The 23,209-nt window shown below is 48.5% G+C and overlaps 1 protein-coding gene across 2 annotated transcripts in view; it reads left to right on the forward strand.

The window, feature by feature from the left end:
• The window catches only part of FOXP3 (forkhead box P3), a 42,052-nt gene extending 19,050 nt beyond the window's left edge, over window positions 1-23,002 (forward strand). For both annotated transcript variants that reach the window (XM_040322707.1, XM_040322708.1), the window contains 4 exons: window positions 6,227-6,386; window positions 14,278-14,354; window positions 20,153-20,254; window positions 22,512-23,002. In XM_040322707.1, coding sequence (XP_040178641.1) covers window positions 6,227-6,386; window positions 14,278-14,354; window positions 20,153-20,254; window positions 22,512-22,637 — 465 coding nt within the window. In that variant the 3' untranslated portion in view covers window positions 22,638-23,002. The remainder of the gene's footprint in view (window positions 1-6,226; window positions 6,387-14,277; window positions 14,355-20,152; window positions 20,255-22,511) is intronic.
• The last annotated feature ends 207 nt before the right edge of the window (window positions 23,003-23,209 follow it).

Genomic DNA, 23,209 nt, shown 5'->3' on the forward strand with positions numbered 1-23,209 from the left:
TGAGAAGACCTGGCCCACCATCAATGTTCCAATTCACCCCAAAGGTGTCCAGTAGGGTTGAGGTCAGAACTCTGCCAAAAAGACATTAGATTTCCTCCACCCATCACACCTATATGAACTTATTGGAATGGACTTTCTAGGCACCAGTGGTTAACACAGAATAGATTTTTATTGATACAATCCCAAACACACGGGTGATTGAACCAACATTACAGTACATGTAGTAAAAAAATACACATTAAAAACATAGGATTATCACAGAATAATTCTATGATACTCAAAACACTAAGGATAAAATTCCCCAAAACCAATAGAGGTCCACTAGGGACAGCAACGTAGGTTGATGACCAACGTATTTGTTAGTAGACGTATTTTTGCATGAGCTCTACATGTTTCGCAGTTGAGTGCTTCTTCAGGAGCTATACGTTTTCTAAGAAGGAAAAAATAGTAGACTATTATTGGTTTACAATTTAATGTATTATTAGACATTTTGTAGATAGCAAAAAAATGGTATCCAATGTTCAATAAAGCACTATAACAAGACCAAACATGCATCAATGACCAGGGTTGCCACAGCGCCACCAAGGGGACAGCACGAAGAGGGACCACATGCAGGAACTGTAGGGACATACCATGTAATCTTAATACTGATGGAGTAGATGGATCCATGCAGGAAACCAAGACCACCATTGTAGACGTGTTCCAGGTTACTGGAGGTGCCATATAGTAGAAAAGGAAAGTAGCAGTAGCAATGGAGACAGGAATAGAGGATAAAATAGCTCCCATAAACACCGATAGTTGGTAAAGAGGCCTGTGTGTATAAACAGTATAATTTAATGGCCCCACTAGATTTATCTACTTAAACCGTCCTTGATGCCTGGACATTTTACCTCCTGATCCAGTTTGTTTCATCGCATTTAAATTTAAAATTAACCCTATCCATTATCATGGATGGTAGGTTTATTACTCTCTGGCCTTGGCCACTCTTTATACTGTTTGTACCCACAGGCCTCTTTACCAACTATCGGTGTTTATGGGAGCTATTTTTATCCTCTATTCCTGTCTCCATTGCTACTGCTACTTTCCTTTTCTACTATATGGCACCTCCAGTAACCTGGAACACGTCTACAATGGTGGTCTTGGTTTCCTGCATGGATCCATCTACTCCATCAGTATTAAGATTACATGGTATGTCCCTACAGTTCCTGCATGTGGTCCCTCTTCGTGCTGTCCCCTTGGTGGCGCTGTGGCAACCCTGGTCATTGATGCATGTTTGGTCTTGTTATAGTGCTTTGTTGCACATTGGATACCATTTTTTTGCTATCTACAAAATGTCTAATAATACATTAAATTGTAAACCAATAATAGTCTACTATTTTTTCCTTCTTTTTTCCTTCTTAGAAAACTTATAGCTCCTGAAGAAGCACTCAACTGCGAAACATGTAGAGCTCATGCAAAAATACGTCTACTAACAAATACGTTGGTCATCAACCTACGTTGCTGTCCCTAGTGGACCTCTATTGGTTTTGGGGAATTTTATCCTTAGTGTTTTGAGTATCATAGAATTATTCTGTGATAATCCTATGTTTTTAATGTGTATTTTTTTACTACATGTACTGTAATGTTGGTTCAATCACCCGTGTGTTTGGGATTGTATCAATAAAAATCTATTCTGTGTTAACCACTGGTGCCTAGACAGTCCATTCCTTCCTCAAACAACAAACCTTTTTGATACTATCTAGGACGTGGCACCGCAGTACTTCAGGACACCCATAGTCCATCCTATGGTTTGTGTACCTTAAATCTTTCAAATATATGAACTTATTGGACATCCCATTTCAACACCATTGCCAAAAGGGGAAGGGTGGGGGGCAAAAGAATAGTTGCTGAAGCTAGACTTGAGGGGACATGCCCACCCAAATGTTTGTGGACTATCTCGGTACTGATAAAGAACAATAGAAGTTGTTGGATTAAAAAGATTTATTACAGATAAAAAATGCAAAACAATCATACAGATCAAAGATTGGGCGAAGTCTCTACACCCGCGAAACTAGTAGAGACTTCGCCCAATCTTTGATCTGTATGATTGTTTTGCATTTTTTTATCTGTAACTAGAAAAGATACAATTTCTGGGGAAATTGTGCGGCGTGGTCTTGCCTCCACCAATACTCCTGACTGGAGACAGTGCCCCTGGAGATGTAAATGTGATCCAACAGTGTGTCGATCCATTGCCCCATCAAAAACTGCTCCCTCAAAAACTACCCCCCATCAAAAACTGCTCCATCAAAAACTACCCCATCAAAACTGCACCATCCTATTTGCCCCATCAAAAACTGGTTGCTATGGAGGGTTGATATGGACTGGTTGCTATGGACTGGTTGCTATGGAGGGTTGATATGGACTGGTTTCTATGGACTGGTTGCTATGGAGGGTTGATATGGACTAGTTGCTATGGACTGGTTGCTATGGAGGGTTGATATGGACTGGTTTCTATGGACTGGTTGCTATGGAGGGTTGATATGGACTGGTTTCTATGGACTGGTTGCTATGGACGTAAAAAAACTTTTTAATCCAACAACATCTATTGTTCTTTATCAGTACCGAGATAGTCCACAAACATTTGGGTTGGCATGTCCTCGAGTCTAGCTTCAGCAACTATTCTTTTTCCACGCTAACTTGGATGATGGTACGTTACTAATACGATTACTCACTTCTTATATGAGGCTATACTCCAATTTTGTTCACCATTGCCATTAAAGCGGTGTTCCGACCAAAATTATACTTTTTTTAAATAAAAAATACCCCTATAATACACAAGCTCAATGTATTCTAGCAAAGTTAGTCTGTAAACTAAGGTCCGTTTTGTCAGTTTATAGCAGTAGTTTGTTATTTTATAAACTTACAGCAGGCCGTGGCCATCTTAAGTGTGGGCATCTGAAGCCAGACTCTATTTCTTCCTGGATCTCATCCTTGCACATCTCAGTGCAGCACAAGCAGTGTAATAGGTTTCAGGTCAGGTTTCCATAGCAACGGCAGTGTCAGAGGAAGTTACCGCCCCTTCCCAGGAGGCATTGCAAACAGGAAATGATGCGATGGGCCACGGCCAGGGAGGAGGAAGTGAAAAATGAATACAGCAGATATACAGTAGGTGTTGAGAAAAAAAATTAAAAAATATCTACCGGTAATTTGTTTACAGTGCACAGTTTAGTGAGGGATGCTGAAGAGTTGTAAAAGTGGGTGGAACTCCGCTTTAATATGAAGTTGCTCCTTCCCGCCTCCAAGGCCATTGCTATGAAGTTACACTCTTTGCGGCTATAAGATCCTCCACTTTTCTAGGAAGATTTCCCACACTATTTTGGAGGGTTTCTGTGGGAATTTGTCCCCATTTGTGATGTCGGGTACCGATGTTGGATGAGATGACCTGCCTCACGTTTTGAGCCCCACGTTGGTTGGCAAAAAAACACCTGGCTCACCATTAGGGCTCTCTGCAAGACACCCGAGTTCCTCCACACCAAACTGGTCACACCGTGGGCCGGATTCAGGTAGGAGATACGACGGCGTAGCTCCAGATACGCCGTCGTATCTCCGAGTTGCGGCGTCGTATCTATGCGCCTGATTCATAGAATCAGTTACGCATAGATTTCCCTAAGATCCGACTGGCGAAAGTGTCTTACACCGTCGTATCTTAGGCTGCATTATTTACGCTGGCCGCTAGGTGGCGGTTCCGTCGATTTACGCAAGGAATATGCTAATTAGGTAGATATGCCGATTCACAAAACGTACGTACGCCCGGCGCTATTTTGTTACGCCGTTTACGTCAGGCTTTTTCAGCGTAAGGTTGCTCCTGCTCTTATGAGGCGTACGCAATGTTAAGTATGGACGTCGTTCCCGCGTCGAATTTTGAAATTTTTACGTCGTTTGCGTAAGCCGTTCGCGAATATGGCTGTACGTAAGTTACGTTCACGTCCATTGACGATTTGCGGCGGAATTTTGAGCATGCGCACTGGGATTTTTTCACGAACGGCGCATGCGCCGTTCACAAAAAAACGTAAAATACGCGGGGTCATGTTAAATAAAACAAGCCCACAACATCCCCATTTGAATTAGGCAGGCTTACGCTGGCCCACATACCTTACGCCGCCGTAACTTAGGGCGCAAGTTCTTTCTGAATACGGAACTTGCGCCCAAATTTACGGCGGCATAACGTATCTGAGGTACGTTACGCCAGCAGAAAGATCCGCTGATCTTTCTGAATCCAGCCCCATGTCTTTATGGAGCTGGCTTTGTACACAGGGGGGTACAGTCATGGTGGGAAAGAAAAGGGTCTTCACCAAACTGTTACCACAAGGTTGGAAGAACATAATTGTCTACAATGGGCTAGATTCAGGTAGCAATTACGCCTGCGTATCCATAGATACGCAGCGTAATTGCTAATTTGCGCCGGCGTATCGACTTTTCTGTATTCAGAAAGCTCGATACGCCGACTGCAGCCTAAGAAATTACTATCATAAGGCTCTTATGCCGTCGTATCGTAGGCTGCATTCTTACGCTGGCCGCTAGGTGGCGTTCCCGTAGTGGTCAGCGTAGAGTATGCAAATTGCATACTCACGCCGATTCACAACCGTACGCGCGCCCGGCGTTCGCATTTTACGTCGTTTGCGTTCGTCGGTTTCTGCGTAAGGCTGCTCATGCTATTAGCAGGAGCAGCCAATGCCAAGTATACCCGTCGTTCCCGCGTCGCGATGTTTGAAAATGACGTTGTTTGCGTAAATGAATCGTGAATGGCGCTGGACGCCATTTACGTTCACGTTAAAGCAAATGACGTCCTTGCGACGTCATTTGCCGCAATGCACGTCGGGAAAGTTTCCCGACGGAGCACGCGCACTACGTTTCGGCGCGGGAAAGCGGCTAATTTAAATGATCCACGCCCCCTACGGGATCATTTAAATTACGCGCGCTTACGCCGGCCAGTTTTACGGAGCGCCCCCTCAAATTATGGAGCTACTGCTTCGTGAATGAAGCGTAGCGCACGTAATTTACGGAGGCGTAGCGTAAAAACGGTACGCTGCGCCTCCGTAAGAGGGCGCAAATCTACCTGAATCTGCCCCAATGTCTTTATGGAGTTGGCTTTGTACACTGGGGGGGCACAGTCATGCTGGGAAAGAAAAGGGTCTTCACCAAACTGGTACCACAAGGTTGGAAGAACATAATTGTCTACAATGTCTTTGTATGATGGAGTATTAACAGGACCCTTCGTTGGAACTAGTGTTGAGCGGAATACGCCATATTCGATTTCGCGATATATCACGAATATATAGCCGAATATTCGAGAAATATTCGCTAAATTTGAATATTCGTGATATTTTATCGAAATGAAATGTTTGCGAAATTTCGCTATTGCGAAAATAATTGCGAAATTTCGACAACTGCGGTAGGAGCCCTCTGATTGGCTCAGAATATTCGTGATATTTTATCGAAATTTCGCAAAATGCGAATGCGATATTTATTGCGGAATGCCATAAAATATTCGCTAAATTTGAATATTCGTGATATTTTATCGAAATGAAATGTTTGCGAAATTTCGCTATTGCGAAAATAATTGCGAAATTTCGACAACTGCGGTAGGAGCACTCTGATTGGCTCAGAATATTCGTGATATTTTATCGAAATTTCGCAAAATGCGAATGCGATATTTATTGCGGAATTTCGACAACTGCGGTAGGAGCACTTTGATTGGCTCTGATGCAAAAGAAGGGCGGAGAAAATAATCGCGCGATATTCCGATTGCCGAATAATCGCATTGCGATTTTTCGGCAAGATAAAATGATCGCTTCAGCTACTCGGCCCAGGGTCTCTAATCATACCAGCAATGCTTTTAGAAGTCGATGGAGATCTCTAGGATGTGATCTGTTCTAAAAATAAAATTGAAAAAAATTTGAATATTCGGAATAGCGAATATTCACCGCGAAATTTCGAAATATATCGCGAATACTCGAATATGCCATATTCGAGCCGAATATTCGCAATACGAATATTCGTGAGCAACACTAGTTGGAAGCTTATGAAATCTATCGTTTGGATGGGGGGGGGGGGTCCACATACTGTACTTCTGGCCATGTAGAGTTTTCTTCTTCCAATACCGTTAGTATCTATGTGCAAGGCTTGTATATAGATATCTGCCTGATGTTTAGTAGGCCATCACCTGTCCTCTATACTTTTCTTACAGAAGCAGAGAGAACGTAGCATCTTCCACCAGTCCTATTATTCTGGAGTCTCTACCTGGCCTGGTCTGGATCTCACAGTCCCATTACCGGAAGGCTTCCCCGACACTGTCCTAGCACTGAGAAGACAGCTCTGGGAGGGCGGCAGCGTCAACATATTGCATGGTTTGTTTCTTTACTTATTGAGGTTTTTTTATGACTTTTGTTACGACCAGGGCCACATTTCTAGGGCTAAACTTTCCGGCAACAAATGTCCGATGGAGAAAAATCCGATCGTTAGTCCAAAGTACAAACACGCATGCTCAGAACCAATGCTAAAGATCAGATAACAAGAGCAGAAGTTGTCCAAAGGGTAAAGGTAAAGAGCAGAAAAAACATGTGATTTGATGAAAGTTGGCTGAAAAAGTCCTGCCGTTTGTATGCATACCAAGTTCACGACCAACGCCCTTCAGACAAAAATCCACGGAAAAGTCTGATCGTGTGTATGAGGCTTTAGGCTGCTAAAGGTTGTATGTATATTGGCTTCAATCCCTGGGCACTTATAATCATATATCCAAAAATTAAGGGGTATATTATTTTTTGAAGGACTGCTATTGGTGCCATGAAGACCATTGGCCAACTGTGCCTCCAGAACTGAGGGTGTGTAGTGTGGCTGCAACCTAAAACCTAAGAGCCATTTATTCCAACTTGTGTATAACTGTTTCTGGCTTGCTAGCAATCATCGGTGCAAGAGATGTAGACCGTGGGGCAGATCCACAAAGCAAGTACGCCGGCGTATCTACTGATACGCCGGCGTACTTTCAAATTTCCCGCGTCGTATCTTTGTTTTGAATCCTCAAACCAAGATACAACGGCATCTGGGTTAGATCCGACAGGCGTCCGGCTTCGTACGCCTTCGGATCTAAGATGCAATTTTTTGGTGTCCGCTGGGTGGCGTTCCCGCCGTATGCAAATTAGCTATTTTCACAAACGTACGAGCGGCCGTCGCATTCTTTTATGTCGTCTCTAGTCGGCTTTTTCCGGCGTATAGTTAAAGCTGCTGTTTGGTGGCGTACTCAATGTTAAGTATGGCCGTCGTTCCCGCGTATAATTTAAAAAAAAAAAAATTTTCGTTTGCGTAAGTCGTCCTTGAATCGGGCTGGACGTAATTTACGTCCACGTCAAAACAATGACGTCCTTGCGACGTCATTTAGCACAATGCACGGCGGGAAATTTAGGGACGGCGCATGTGCAGTTCGTTCGGCGCAGGGACGCTCTTCATTTAAATGAAACACGCCCCCCTACTCGCCAATTTGAATTAGGCGCCGTTACGCCGCGAGAGATACACTACGCCACCGTAACTTACGGCGCAAATTCTTTCAGGATTCAAACCAAAAAAAGTAAGTTACGGCGGCGTATCTCAGATACGATGCGCCGGGGCAGATCTTTGTGGATCTGCCCCTATATCTTTTGGAGAGTAGAGCCTGGAGAGTAAGGAGTCTATAAAATTACAGTCATTGACTTAGGAGGCCAAAGAAACCAAAAAGCCTACTGATAGAATAGGATAAAGTACACGTTCTTCAAACCATGTATGAATTCAAGGTCTTCCCAGAACACTATGGAGAAAGTCCTGCCAGTTTGGTCTGGGTAACCCAGATACCTCCTAATTTTTGCTTCTGGTCAAAAAAGTTGAAACAATATTTGGGGTCAACACAAAATGACATTGTTGGTCCACAGACCTCTGGACCTGCTATGACAAAGGCTATGGGGTAGATAAAGAACATCCCTAGACCTTTATCCACACATTGTACTTCTCCTTACATTTATCCTCGGGTTGGAAAAGTTGAGTCAAGGCCTTTAGTAAATGACATTGCTGGTCTACAGATCTCGGAATGTGCTATTACAAGAGGTGCCCTGTGGTAGCATCATGGATGGACTGGGAACATTTGGCCGTACATGGGGACAAACAGCCAACAAGCCCTTTCATGGTAAGGGCAATACTGTGGGGTAAAGAAAGAACATCCCCATCCCTATACCTGAATCCACACGTTGTATTTCTCCTTCCAAATTCCCGAAGAAATATTTGAGGCCATCAAAAAAATGACATTGCTGGTCCACAGACTTCTAAACCTGCTATGACAACAGACAGTTGTCTATGTTTGCTCTTACCCTATAACAAAAGTTTCAAGTCCACCCCTGAGGCTACCACAGGGCAGTCCTGTTGCCACAGTAGGTCCAGAGATCTGTGGACTAGGAATGTGATTTTGCAGCCTCAACTTTTCCAACCAAGAGTAAAGTAAGAAGGAGTACAACTCTGGAATATATCTATAGGAAAATTCTTTCTTTACCCCACAGAAATATCCTTACCAAGAAAGGGCTGGTTGCAGGGGTCAAGTCCTGGGGGAAAAAGTGTGGGAACTCCGTTCCCAAGTGTTCCCGCAGGACTTGAGCCCTGGCTGGTTGGCTGTGCTTGTCCCCAGTCCACCCCTGAGGCTACCAAAGGACACACCTCTTGTAACTGCACATCCTGAGATCTGTGGACCACCACTGCCATTTGTAAAGGCCTTGAATACTGACTTATTTCCAACCAAGGGTGTGGATTCAGATATAGGGATGTTCTTTCTTTACCCCACAGCAATGTCCTTACCATGAAAGGGTCAGCTTATTGTGTTGGCCCCCCACCCCTGGACAAATATTCCAAGTCCACCCCTGAGGCTACCACATGGCACATCTCTTGCAATAGTAGGTCCAGAGATCTGTGGACCAGCAATGCAATTGTGTGGCCTCAAACATTGACTCAGCTTTTCCAACCAAGGATAAATGGGAGCAGAAGTACAACATCTGATATAAGGATATTCTTTCCTTACCATGAAAGGGTCAGTTGGCGGTGTTGGCCCCCACCCAAGGCCAAAAGTTCTCAGTCCACCCCTGAGGCTACCACAGGGCACACTTCTTCTAACAGCGTGTCCCAAGATCTGTAGACCAGCAATGTCATTTTGTAAAGGCCTTGAATACTAACTCAACTTTTCCAACCAATAGTAAAAGGAAGGGAGAAGTGCAATGCGTGGATTCAGGTATAGGATGCGCTTTCTTTACCCCACAGCAATGTTATTACCATGAAAGGGCTGGTTGTGGTCCCCACTCTATGACAAAAATCCCAAGTCCACCCCTGAGGCTATCACAGGGCACGCTTCTTGCCTAGGTCTAGAAATCTGGGGACAAGCCAATGTAATTTTGTGGCCTCAAAAATGACTTTTTCAACCAAGAGTAAATGGAAGCAGAAGTACAACGTGGGAATTCTAGTGTAGGGATGTCCTTACATAAAAGGGTCGGTTGGCTGCCCCCCAAGGCCAAAAAGTTCCCAGTCCACCCCTAAGGCTACCACATGGCACACAGCTTCTAACTGCATGTCCTAAGATATGTAGACCAGTAAAGTCATTTTCTAAAGGCCTCAAATATTGACTCAACTTTTCCAACCAAGGTAAATGGAAGCAGAAGTACAACGTGGGGATTCTGGTGTATGGATATTCTTTCTTTCTTTACCCTATAGCAATGTCCTTACCGTTAAATGGTCAGTTGGCTGTGTTGGCCCCCACCCCAGACCAAAAGTTCACAGTCTACCCCTGTGGCTACTGCATGGCACACCTCCTATAATTGCACGTCATGGGATCTGTGAACCAGCACTGTCATTTTGTAAAGGCCTTGACTATTGACTTTAACTTTTCCAACCAAGGGTAAAAGAAAGGCAACGTACAACATGTTGATTCAGGTAAAAGGATGTTATTTTTTTATCTCACAGCAATGTTCTTACCATGAAAGGGCTGGTTTTCTGTGTTGGCCCCCACCCAAGGACAAACATTTTAATTCCACCCCTGATGCTACCACAGGGCACCCCTCTTGCCACAGTAGTCCAGAGATCTGTGGATCAAGAATGTAATTTTGTAACCTCAAACATTGACTCAACTTTTACAACCAAGAGTAAAAAACGGAAGGGGTACAACTCAGGAATTTATGTTTAGGGATGTTCTCGATTTACCCCACTGAAAAATCCTTACCAAGAAAGGGCTGGTTGGTCGTGCTTGAACCCTAGGCCAAAAGTTCCCAGTCCACCCCTGAGGCTACCACAGGACACACCTCTTGTAACTGCACATCCTGAGATCTATGGACTAGCATTGTCATTTGTAAAGGCCTTGAATACTGACTTATTTCCAACCAAGGGTGTGGATTCAGATATAGGGGTGTTCTTTCTTTACCCCACAGCAATGTCCTTACTATGAAAGGGTCAGTTGGTTGTGTTGGCCCCCCACCCCAGGAAAAATATTCCAAGTCCACCCCTGAGGCTACCACATGGCACATCTCTTGCAATAGTAGGTCCAGAGATCTGTGAACCATCAATGCAATTGTGTGGCCCCAAACATTGACTATAATGTGGGGATTCAGGTGCAGGGGCAGAGGCGTTGCTAGGGGGTGCGGTCCGCACCGGGTGACACCATCCCGTTTTTTTTTTTAGCTGACATGCCCAGCCTGCCCTGTGCAATCCCAGCCTGCCCTGTACCACCCCAGCCTGCCCTGTACCACCCCAGCCTGCCCTGTATCACCCCAGCCTGCCCTGTATCACCCCAGCCTGCCCTGTACCACCCCAGCCTGCCCTGTACCACCCCAAACAGCCCTGTACCACCCCAGCCTGCCCTGTGCCACCCAGCCTGCCCTGTGCCACCCCAGCCTGCCCTGTACCACCCCAAACAGCCCTATACCACCCAGCCTTCCCTGTACCCCCCCCAAACAGCCCTGTACCACCCCAGCCTGCCCTGTGCCACCCCAAACTTTCCTGTGCCACCCCAAACTTGCCCTGTGCCACCCTAACTTGCCCTGTACCACCCCAATCTGCCCTATGCCACCATAACTTGCCCTACACCACCCCAATGCCACCCTAACTTGCCCTGTACCACCCCAACCTTTCCCATGCCATCCCAGCTTGCCCTATGACACCCCAACTTGCCCTATACCACCCCAAACTACCCTATATCACCCCAACATTCCCTATACCACCTTAACCTGTCCTATACCACCCCACTACACCAACCTGCCACTATACCTCTCTATACTACCCTAACCTGCCACTATACTGCCCTATACTATCATTTACAGGGGCTGGTTTGGGGTGCGCCCCGAGCCCGTGCGCTGCCTGCTTGGTGCTGGGCAGCCTAGACAGAGGGGGGGGGGGTGACACCATGTTTTACCGCATCGGGTGACACCAACCCGAGTGACGCCACTGTGCAGGGGGATGCTAGAACGGCAAGTAACTCTACAAAAAACCTCAACATATTTAAAAATCCATCTCGTCCTGTTGCCAAGGCAGCCATAATTCTCTTGTGACCGGTTGAACGTTATAAAAGATACACAATGGTTTTTATATAAGCCTTTTTTTTTTTTTCATTCAAAGGATGTTCCCGATGAAAAGCCCTATTTGCATAACCTGTAAACAGAGCTAAATTGTCTCAACTGCAGATTTAGTGCCGTGGCATGAATGGCGCCATTTGGCTATAGAACGCAGGATAGCAAAGGTCACATTCGGACATAGTGAAATCAATCAAAATAAGTAACCATTAGGCATTGTGAAGAGTACTCCCCCCGAATAAAGAGCATGCCCATTCAAAGCTAGAGGAGGGACCAACAACGTACTCTCTCTTTATTATTTTTTTGCAGAAGCACCCTTAATAGGTAAGAATCAGTCAATTAAAATAATAGACCGTGAAACTATCCAGAATGGGCTGAGCTAATGGATTCCCCTGCTCTGAATTACAAAGAGGAAGACTCTAAGGTCGGCTCTCTAGGCATGGCTTTAGCCGACATTGAACTCTGTGTGAATATAAAGCACGGGGCTCAAGGGGTACCCCCCGTGATAATGGGACTCTCCTATGTAATAAGCTCATTTGCATATGCTAATTGCTAAAGAATGTTCACAAAACGTATTTTTCGGGAAGAAAAGGAAAACGTATCCTGGATTAGAAAGATGGCCGACGATCAAAGAGAGCAGGCCGAACTTTTTGTTATCCGTAATTAGATGGCAGTCGGCACCCCAGAAAATTGTTTTAGAGAAGCAGAGGAGCCTACAGAGGAGTCTACAGAGAAGCCTACAGAGGAGCCCACAAATAAGCCTACAGAGGAGCCTACAGAGGAGCCTACAGGGGAGCCTACAGGGGAGCCTACAGGGGAGCCTACACAGGAGTCTACACAGGAGCCCACAAAGAAGCCTACACAGGAGCCTACACAGGAGCCTACAGGGGAGCCTACACAGGAGCCCACAGAGGAGTCTACACAGAAGCCTACAGAGGAGCCAACACAGGAGCCTACAGAGGAGCCTACACAGGAGCCTACAGAAGAGCCTACACAGGAGCCTACAGAAGAGCCTACAGAGAAGCCTACAGAAGAGCCTACAGAGAAGCCTACAGAAGAGCCTACAGAGAAGCCCACACAGGAGCCCACACAGGAGCCTACAGAGAAGCCTACACAGGAGCCTACAGAGAAGCCTACACAGGAGCCTACAGGGGAGCCTACAGAAGAGCCTACAGAGAAGCCCACACAGGAGCCTACAGAGAAGCCTACACAGGAGCCTACAGAGAAGCCTACACAGGAGCCTACAGAGAAGCCTACAGGGGAGCCTACACAGGAGCCTACACAGGAGCCCACACAGGAGCCTACGAAGGAGCCTACACAGGAGCCCACATAGAAGCCCACACAGGAGCCCACACAGGAGCCCACACAGGAGCCCACAGAGGAATCTACACAGGAGCCTACAGAGGAGCCCACAGAGGAGCCTACACAGGAGCCTACACAGGAGTCTACACAGGAGTCTACAGAGGAGCCAACTCCCCTGCTCTGAATTACAAAGAGGAAGACTCTAAGGTCGGCTCTCTAGGCATGGCTTTAGCCGACATTGAACTCCGTGTGAATATAAAGCACGGGGCTCAAGGGGTACCCCCCGTGATAATGGGACTCTCCTATGTAATAAGCTCATTTGCATATGCTAATTGCTAAAGAATGTTCACAAACGTATTTTCGAGAAGAAAAGGAAAACGGATCCTGGATTAGAAAGATGGCTGACGATCAAAGAGAGCAGGCCGAACTTTTTGTTATCCGTAATTAGATGGCAGTCGGCACCCCAGATTTTTTTTTTAGAGAAGCAGAGAAGTCTACAGAGGAGCCTACAGAGGAGTCTACACAGGAGCCCACAGAGGATCCTACAGAGGAGCCTACAGAGGAGTCCACAGAGGAGCCTACAGAGGAGTCAACAGAGGAGCCAACAGAGGAGCCTACAGAGGAGTCCACAGAGGAGTCTACAGGGGAGCCCACAGAGGAAAAAAAAAAAAAAAGTAAAAATTTTAAATGAAGAACTTTGAAGCAAAATAAGGGTCAGTGCCCATCCATGCAGCCTTATCAGTGCCCATCCACAGCCTCACCATTGCAGCTTAGTCAGTGCCCATCCGCAGCCTCACCATTGCAGCCGGATAAGGATTTGTTCGATAATCTCATTGTGTACACTAGGCTTTTAGTTTCGGTTTTAAAATGTAGCAAATGAGTAATTTTTCTTCTTCACTTATGTACACTACTGAGGCTGCACTGATAAGTTTCACTGATGGAGCTGCACTGATGGGCATTGATTATCCTCATTAGCCTTCAGAAGCTGAAGGAAGGTCAGGGCAGAGGCGGCTCTTTAATTAGGCGGTCGCCTAAGGCCTCGCACTCACAGGGGCCCTGCATCCGCCTAATTTGCCTCTGCTCAGTCACTGTGTGCTAGATCCGTGCAACTTTCTGCAGCCATTTTTATTTGCTTGAATTTTTTTTACCCATTATGGGCATGGTGGGGCCCCCCCCGTGTCTAAGTTTTGCTTAAGGCCTGGGTCAGGGAATGGGGCAGATATCTCTACCGGTGCCTCAGACAAGTCAAGAATTGACCGTTGGGGGGGTGAACCGTATTTCACGCCACGGAATTGATAAATAAACCGGTTTGGGGTTTGGGTGATGTTTTTATCTCCCACATTAAAATAAATACCCAATGCCGTGTGATTGTCCACAGATATGGCAACCTGCATCGAATATTACAAAACCAACAACGTCAGGCCGCCGTTCACCTACGCCGCGCTCATCCGATGGGTAAGTGACCTACGGCCACCAAGCGATAACAAAGTCCAGGCTTACCTTGCCCTCTCCAAGTCTAAGCTTAGCTTGCCCTCTCCACGCCCAGGCTTTGCTTGCCCTCTCCACGCCCAGGCTTTGCTTGCCCTCTCCACGCCCAGGCTTTGCTTGCCCTCTCCACGCCCAGGCTTTGCTTGCCCTCTCCACGCCCAGGCTTTGCTTGCCCTCTCCACGCCCAGGCTTTGCTTGCCCTCTCTACGCCCAGGCTTTGCTTGCCCTCTCCACGCCCAGGCTTTGCTTGCCCTCTCCACGCCTAGGCTTTGCTTGCCCTCTCCACGCCCAGGCTTTGCTTGCCCTCTCCACGCCCAGGCTTTGCTTGCCCTCTCCACGTCCAGGCTTTGCTTGCCCCGCTCCACGCCCAGGCTTTGCTTGCCCTCTCTATGTCCAGGCTTTGCTTTCCCCCTCTACGCCTAGGCTTAACTTGCCCTCTACACGTCCAGGCTTTGCTTGCCCCGCTCCATGCCCAGGCTTTGCTTGCCCCTCTCCACGTCCAGGCTTACCTTGCCCTCTCCAAGTCCGAGCTTAGCTTGCCCTCTCCACGCCAAGGCTTTGCTTGCCCTCTCCACGCCCAGGCTTTGCTTGCCCTCTACACGCCCAGGCTTTGCTTTCCCCGCTCCACGCCCAGGCTTTGCTTTCCCTCTACATGTCCAGGCTTTGCTTTCCCCGCTCCACGCCCAGGCTTTGCTTTCCCTCTCCACGTCCAGGCTTTGCTTACCCTCTCCACGCCCAGGCTTTGTTTTCCCTCTCTATGCCTAGGCTTTGCTTGCCCCGCTCCATGCCCAGGCTTTGCTTCCCCTCTCCACGTCCAGGCTTAGCTTGCCCTCTCCACGTCCAGGCTTAGCTTGCCCTCTCCACGTCCAGGCTTAGCTTGCCCTCTCCACGTCCAGGCTTAGCTTGCCCTCTCCACGTCCAGGCTTAGCTTGCCCTCTCCACGTCCAGGCTTTGCTTACCCTCTCCACGCCCAGGCTTTGTTTTCCCTCTCTATGCCTAGGCTTTGCTTGCCCCGCTCCATGCCCAGGCTTTGCTTTCCCCGCTCCACGCCCAGGCTTTGCTTCCCCTCTCCACGCCCAGGCTTTGCTTGCCCTCTCCACGTCCAGGCTTAACTTGCCCTCTACACGCCCAGGCCTAACTTTCTCTCTCCACGCCTAGGTTTAACTTGCCCTCTCCAAGTCCAAGCTTGGCTTGCCCTCTCCACGCCCAGGCTTTGCTTACCCTCTCCACAACCCAGGCTTTGCTTGCCCTCTCCACGCCCAGGCTTTGCTTGCCCTCTCCACGTCCAGGCTTTGCTTACCCTCTCCACGCCCAGGCTTTGCTTACCCTCTCCACGCCCAGGCTTTGCTTACCCCGCTCCATGCCCAGGCTTTGCTTGCCCTCTCCATGCCCAGGCTTTGCTTGCCCCCTCCACGCCCAGGCTTTGCTTTCCCTCTCCACGCCCAGGCTTTGCTTTCCCTCTCCACGTCCAGGCTTTGCTTTCCCTCTCCACGTCCAGGCTTTGCTTACCCTCTCCACGCCCAGGCTTTGTTTTCCCCCCTCTATGCCTAGGCTTTGCTTGCCCCGCTCCATGCCCAGGCTTAGCTTGCCCTCTCCACGTCCAGGCTTAGCTTGCCCTCTCCACGCCCAGGCTTAGCTTGCCCTCTCCACGCCCAGGCTTAGCTTGCCCTCTCCACGCCCAGGCTTAGCTTGCCCTCTCCACGCCCAGGCTTAGCTTGCCCTCTCCACGCCCAGGCTTAGCTTGCCCTCTCCACGCCCAGGCTTTGCTTGCCCTCTCCACGTCCAGGCTTTGCTTGCCCCGCTCCATGCCCAGGCTTTGCTTGCCCTCTCCACGCGAAGGCTTTGCTTTCCCCGCTCCACGTCCAGGCTTTGCTTAACCTCTCCACAACCCAGGCTTTGCTTGCCCTCTCCACGCCCAGGCTTTGCTTTCCCTCTCCACGCCCAGGCTTTGCTTACCCTCTCCACGCCCAGGCTTTGCTTACCCTCTCCACGCCCAGGCTTTGCTTTTCCCGCTCCACGCCCAGGCTTTGCTTGCCCTCTCCACGTCCAGGCTTAACTTGCCCTCTACACGCCCAGGCCTAACTTTCTCTCTCCACGCCTAGGTTTAACTTGCCCTCTCCAAGTCCAAGCTTGGCTTGCCCTCTCCACGCCCAGGCTTTGCTTACCCTCTCCACAACCCAGGCTTTGCTTGCCCTCTCCACGCCCAGGCTTTGCTTGCCCTTTCCACGCCCAGGCTTTGCTTGCCCTTTCCACGCCCAGGCTTTGCTTGCCCTTTCCACGCCCAGGCTTTGCTTGCCCTTTCCACGCCCAGGCTTTGCTTGCCCTTTCCACGCCCAGGCTTTGCTTGCCACGCTACACGCCTAGGCTTTGCTTGCCACGCTACACGCCTAGGCTTTGCTTGCCCTCTCCACGCCCAGGCTTTGCTTGCCCTCTCCACGCCCAGGCTTTGCTTACCCCGCTCCACGCCCAGGCTTTGCTTACCATGTCCATGTTCAAGCTTTGCTTGCCCTCTGCTAGAAGACTGCAGGAAACTACCCTGGGGGGGGGGGGGCTTTGGGGGTGGCGGTGGCATTTACTAACAGCTGGGAGTTCCACTTTAAAGTGTATCTAAACCAAAAAATGTCTTTGGATCGAGTGGGGAAGAGTTAGAAGCTCTGTCAGGTTTTTATCACCTATTGTACCCCCCCCCACTAGGGGAGCTTGCATCCTTTATATATCATAGAGCAGGGGTCTCCAAACTGCAGCCCGAGGGCCAGGATGTGGCCCTTTGCTAGCTTTATTCCGGCCCTTGGGACAAAATTCCTTCCATTGATATGAGGCACTATTCCTCCCACTGACACCAACAATGGGACACTATTCCTCCCACCGACACCAACAATGGGACACTATATCTTCCACGGACACCAATGATGGGATACTATTCCTCCTAATAGGTGGAATACTCCTCCTCCTATTGACCACCAACCCTGAGGCCATATTTATTCTCACTGGCCCAGATTCAGCATAGCTTGCGCTATATTTGCGGGGGAGCAGAGCAACGATTTTGCCCTGCGCCCCCGCAAATATTTTGCGCTGCCCTCGATTCACGGAGCAGTAGCTCCGTGAACTGCGAGGGCGCGCCGGCAAATTTGCCCGGCGTAAGCGCGCGCAAGTTAAATGATCCCGCCGGGGGCGGGAATCATTTAAATTAGGCGCGCTCCCGCCCCGAGCTTACAGCGCATGCTCCGTCGGGAAACTTTCCCGACGTGCATTGCGGCAAATGACATCGCAAGGACGTCATTTGCTTCAAAGTGAACGTGAATGGCGTCCAGCGCCATTCACGAAGCACTTACGCAAACGACGTAACATTTGAACGTCGCGACGCGGGAGCGGGGGTATACTTTAGCACTGGCTGCCCCTGCTATTAGAAAGGGCAGCCTTGCGCTAAAGTAGCCGTACGGAAACTCCGTACCTGGCTTGCGCGGGGCCCGCGCAAGATTGTGAATCAGTTGGTAGTATGCAATTTGCATACTACACGCTGATACACAATGGGAGCGCCCCCTAGCGGCCCCCGCAAGAATGCAGCCTAAAATCTGCGAGGCATAAGAGCCTTATGCCGCGCAGATTTTAGGCTGCAGTCGGCGTTACGATGTTCCTGAATCAGGAGCACTCGTTACACCGAAGCAAGTAAGCAATTGCGCCGTGTAACTCATGGTTACACGGGCGCAATTGCTTCTTGAATCTGGGCCACTGATGCTGGGCCCGTGACATTTTCTGCCCCTGCTGGCCATAATCCGGCCCTCCTAAGGTCTGAAGGACAATAAAGTGGCCCTTTGTTTGAAAAGTTTGAAGGCCCCTGTCATAGGCCATAGTAGTATCCGACCACCTACCTACACCCACCCGCCCCTTCCCAGCTGCAGACTGTAGGAGGAGGGGAAACAAGGCAAACAACCCCCGGCAAAGAGAAGTGGCTTTGTGGTTTGGTCATACGGCAGGGAGAAAGCCTGTGGAAGTGAGAATAAAAAAAAGGTATTCTAAGTTTTGAACCTCCCAGAGTATAAACAAACCTTGCCATCTAAAAGGGAGGAGGGCTCACCCCAGCTTTGAATTTTTCAAAATGAAAAAAGAAAATTGGCTTTAGATGTAATTTAAAGATATAGGCCCAGATTCTCATACAATTACGTTGCTCCTGGGCGGCGTAACGTATGTGATTTACGTTACACCGCCGCAGGTTTACAGCGTTAGTGCCTGATTCTCAGAACACTTACCTGTAAACTTGCGGCGGTGTATCGTTAAATCGCTCAGCGCAAGCCCGCCCAATTCAAATGGGGCGGGCACCAGTTAAATTAGGCGCGCTCCCGCGCCGAGCGTACTGCGCATGCTCCGTCGGGTAAATTACCCGACGTGCATTGCGCTAAATGACGTCGCACCGACGTCATTTGCTTAGACGTTAACGTAAATGGCGTCCAGCGCCATTCACGGACGTCTTACGCAAACGACGTAGATTTTTGACATTTCGATGCGGGAACGACGGCCATACTTGGCTGCGCCTCATAGACCCAGGGGCAACTTTGAGCGTCAGAAAGGCTACGGAAACAACGTAAATTCTCTGCGTCGAGCGCGCGTACGTTCGGGAATCGCCGTAATTAACTAATCTACATAAGCGACGGAGAAAACGACGTCCGCGACACCTAGCAGCGGGAAACAAAATTGCATTTAAGATCTGACAGCGTAAGAGCCTTACACCTGTCGGATCTAATGGGTATCTATGCGTAACTGATTCTAAGAATCAGTCGCATAGATACCCGGGCCCAGATTAGGACTTACGACGGCGCAAATGGTGTTGCGCCGTCGCAACGCCTTTGAGAATCTGGGCCCAAGTTGCAATGCTGCTGACTAAGGGGCAGATCCTCGTAGAATTGCATGGGCGCAGCGTATGTGAGATACGCTACGCCGCTGTAACTTACTTTGTGAAGCTTCGAATCCACAAAGAATTCACGCCGTAAGTTACGGCGGCGTAGTCTATCTCTCGCAGCGTAATGGCGCGCAATTCAAATGCGGCGAGTAGGGGGCGCGTTTCATTTAAATGAAGCGCTTCCCCGCGCCGAACGAACTGCGCATGCGCCGTCCCTAAATTTCCCACCGTGCATTGCGCTAAATGACGTCGCAAGGACGTCATTGTTTTGACGTGGACGTAAATTACGTCCAGCCCGATTCACGGACGACTTACGCAAACAAAATTTTTTTTTTAATTATACGCGGGAACGACGGCCATACTTAACATTGCGTACGCCACCAGATAGCAGCTTTAACTATACGCCGAAAAAAGCCGACTAGAGACAACGTAAAAGAATGCGACGGCCGCTCGTACGTTTGTGGATCGTCGGAAATACCTAATTTGCATACTCGACGCGGAAAACGACGGGAACGCCACCCAGCGGACGCCGAAGAATTGCATCTAAGATCCGAAGGCGTACGAAGACGTACGCCCGTCGGATCTAACCCAGATGCCGTCATATTTTGTTTTGAGGATTCAAACTAAAGATACGACGCGGGAAATTTGAAAGTACGCCGGCGTACTCTCTCTGTGGATCTGCTCCTAAATGTTTTAGGGATCCTGCAGTTTCATCGTCTTCCTAGATAACGAACGATCGCTCTATATACCGTAGTCGCTACAAACGCGTGGTTGAAGTTTTGTTGTCTGGCTCCCCCCAGTGGTAGGCCTTTAATTCAGGACGGTTAATATAACCCAATCGTTTCCTTTATTTTTTTGGTGTTTTTTTTAGGCCATCTTGGAAACACCACAAAAACAGCTGGCGTTGAACGAGATCTATCAGTGGTTTACCAAACGCTTTGCGTTCTTCCGGCTCAACAAAGTGACTTGGAAGGTAATGGGTTTCAGAAGCCTCTTACGTTTGCTTTAATTAAAAGACAAAAAAAAATAAAAAATACTATTTAAATAATTTTCGGGTCAGTGACAGAATTCAGCTGGAACATCCTAAAATTTTTTTTACGAAATAAAAATAGCCATGGGAGGGGAGGCACTCCATAAATTCAATATTAATGGCTATGGGAGGGGGGCAACATCATCTTAATGGCCATGGAATAGGAACACCCCATAGTACTGGGCATGGGATAGAGCAACTCCATATTAATGCCCATGGGAGGGAGGAAGGTCATATTAAAGGCCATGGCAGGGGAGCAATACCATATTATTGGCCCGGGGGGGGGGGGGCGGCAGGCTACTCCATCTTAATAGACATGGGAGGGATGGAAACCAGCCATGGGAGAGGGGAAACTCCATATCAATGGCCATTGGAGAGGGGCACTCCATATTATTTGGCATGGGAAGGGGCAACTTCATTTTAATTGCCATGGGAGGGAGGCACTCCATATTAATGAGCATGGGGGGGGGGGGATTCAATATTAATAGCTATGGGAGGTGGGGGGGGGGGGGCAACATCATCTTAATGGCCATGGAATAGAAACACCCTATAGTACTGGGCATGGGTTAGAGCAACTCTATATTAATGACCACAGGAGGGGGGCACTCCATATTAATGCTCATGGGAGGTAGGAAAGTCATATTAAAGGCTATGGCAGGGGGGTAATGCCATATTATTGGCCGGGGGGGGGGGCAGGCAACTTCATCTTAATAGACATGGAAGGGATGGAAACCAGCCATGGGAGAGGGGCAACTCCATATCAATGGCAACTGGAGAGGGGCACTCCTTATTAATTGGCATGGGAAGGGGCAACTTCATCTTAATGGCCATGGGAGGGGAACACCCCATAGTACTGGGCATGGGAAAGAGCAACTCTATATTAATGACCACAGGAGGGGGACACACCATATTAATGCCCATGGGAGGTAGGAAAGTCATATTAAAGGCTATGGCAGGGGGGTAATGCCATATTATTGGCCTGGGGGGGGTGGCAGGCAACTCCAATCTTAATAGACATAGGAGGGATGGAAACCAGCTATGGCAGGGGGGTAATGCCATATTATTGGCCTGGGGGGGGTGGCAGGCAACTCCAATCTTAATAGACATGGGAGGGATGAAAACCAGCCATGGGAGAGGGGAAACTCCATATCAATGGTCATTGGAGGGGTGCACTCCTTATTAATTGGCATGGGAGGGGGCAACTCCCATCTTAATGGTTATGGGAGGGGGCAACTCCCATCTTACTTGCCATGGAAGGGGAACACACCATAGTACTGGGCATGGTATAGAGCAACTCTATATTAATGACCGCAGGAGGGGGACACACACACACACCATATTAATGCCCATGGGAGGGAGGAAAGTCATATTAAAGACCATGGCAGGGGGAGCAATGCCATATTATTGGCCCAGGGGGCAAATCTATCTTAATAGACATGGTAGGGATGGAAACACCATATTAGCCATGGCAGAGGGGCAACTCCATATCACTAGCAATTGGAGGGGGGCCCTCCATATTAATTGGCATGGGAGGGAGCAACTCCCATCTTAATGGCCAAGGGAGGGTGGGCAACTCCATTTCAACGGCCATGGGAGGGAGGGAACACCATATCAACGGCCATGGGAGGGAGGGAACACCATATCAACGGCCATGGGAGGGAGGGAACACCATATCAACGGCCATGGGAGGGAGGGAACACCATATCAACGGCCATGGGAGGGAGGGAACACCATATCAATGGCCATGGGAGGGAGGGCCATTTGAATCACTCTTCAGAGAGCATTTGACGGAGGATAAGGAGGCGTATAGCCTTCTCACCGCCTGCTTTAACTCCTTGGATCCCACACTGTTGCACAGCAGCCTCATTCCCTTGAATGGATCATGATCAGGAGGCCACCAAAAGTGACGGGGAGGGGGGGGGGGTAGAATTCCTCCCATAGTATATGTACATTCCTAGCTGATATCTCTGCAGGTAAAGAGGGAGCGGTTGGGCGGTCAGCAAAACCACAGCTCATTCGCAAGGTTTTGCCACCCCCCCTCAACCACTCGTGTAAAACGGGCCCTTAAGAGTTCAGCTTGAAAGCTAAAATGTATTACAGTCAGGGATAAGAGGTCTCGAATGTATCAGTTGGACCACCAATGTCAATTTGCTTTCAGGCCAATTTGTTGGGTTTTAATTTTCCTTTTTTGCTCCCCCAGAATGCCGTGCGACACAACCTCAGCCTCCACAAGTGTTTTGTACGAGTGGAAAACATTAAAGGGGCCGTGTGGATGGTGGACGAGTTGGAGTTCCAGAGGAAGAGGGCAGTACGGGGATCTCGCTGAGCGGCTTGCTTTTCCTCCGATGTACAGGAATTTCTTCGTAGACTGAACATATATAAAAACATTATCAAGGCTGCTGGCGGGTAAATCCGGATCTGCTAATAAAATAGGAGGAGTTGGGAGTCTGCCTCTGCCAATACGACTTCTTACCCCATCTATAGGAACCAATGTCACCACCACGGTGCTGGAAGAGCAGAATGAATGTCACCACCACGGTGCTGGAAGAGCAGAATGAGGCTTTCATGTTAGATGTTGAAAAATAAAATAATTTGCTTCCTTTTGTTCCATTTAATATTCCAGTGAAAGCATTTTTTATATCTGTTTACTAAGTGCCAATAATAAAACAATGATATTTTTGTACCATTAAATCCTTTTCTCCAAGTTCATTGAAGGACACATCCTAATCTTCATTTCCAAGACCTGGTCATACCCAGCCAGGTCGGTCACCCTGCCCAAGCACTTCTTTGTGGACTATCCCTTTGAGGAGGCGGTTATCAAGATCACTCGTATTTTTAGCACCTCAGCAATGGGAGATTTGGGCCAAGAGGAACAAGGTCCTCAGATCGTTGGACCAG

Source organism: Rana temporaria, chromosome 9 (assembly GCF_905171775.1).
Source record: "Rana temporaria chromosome 9, aRanTem1.1, whole genome shotgun sequence".
NCBI classification, from domain to species: domain Eukaryota; kingdom Metazoa; phylum Chordata; class Amphibia; order Anura; family Ranidae; genus Rana; species Rana temporaria.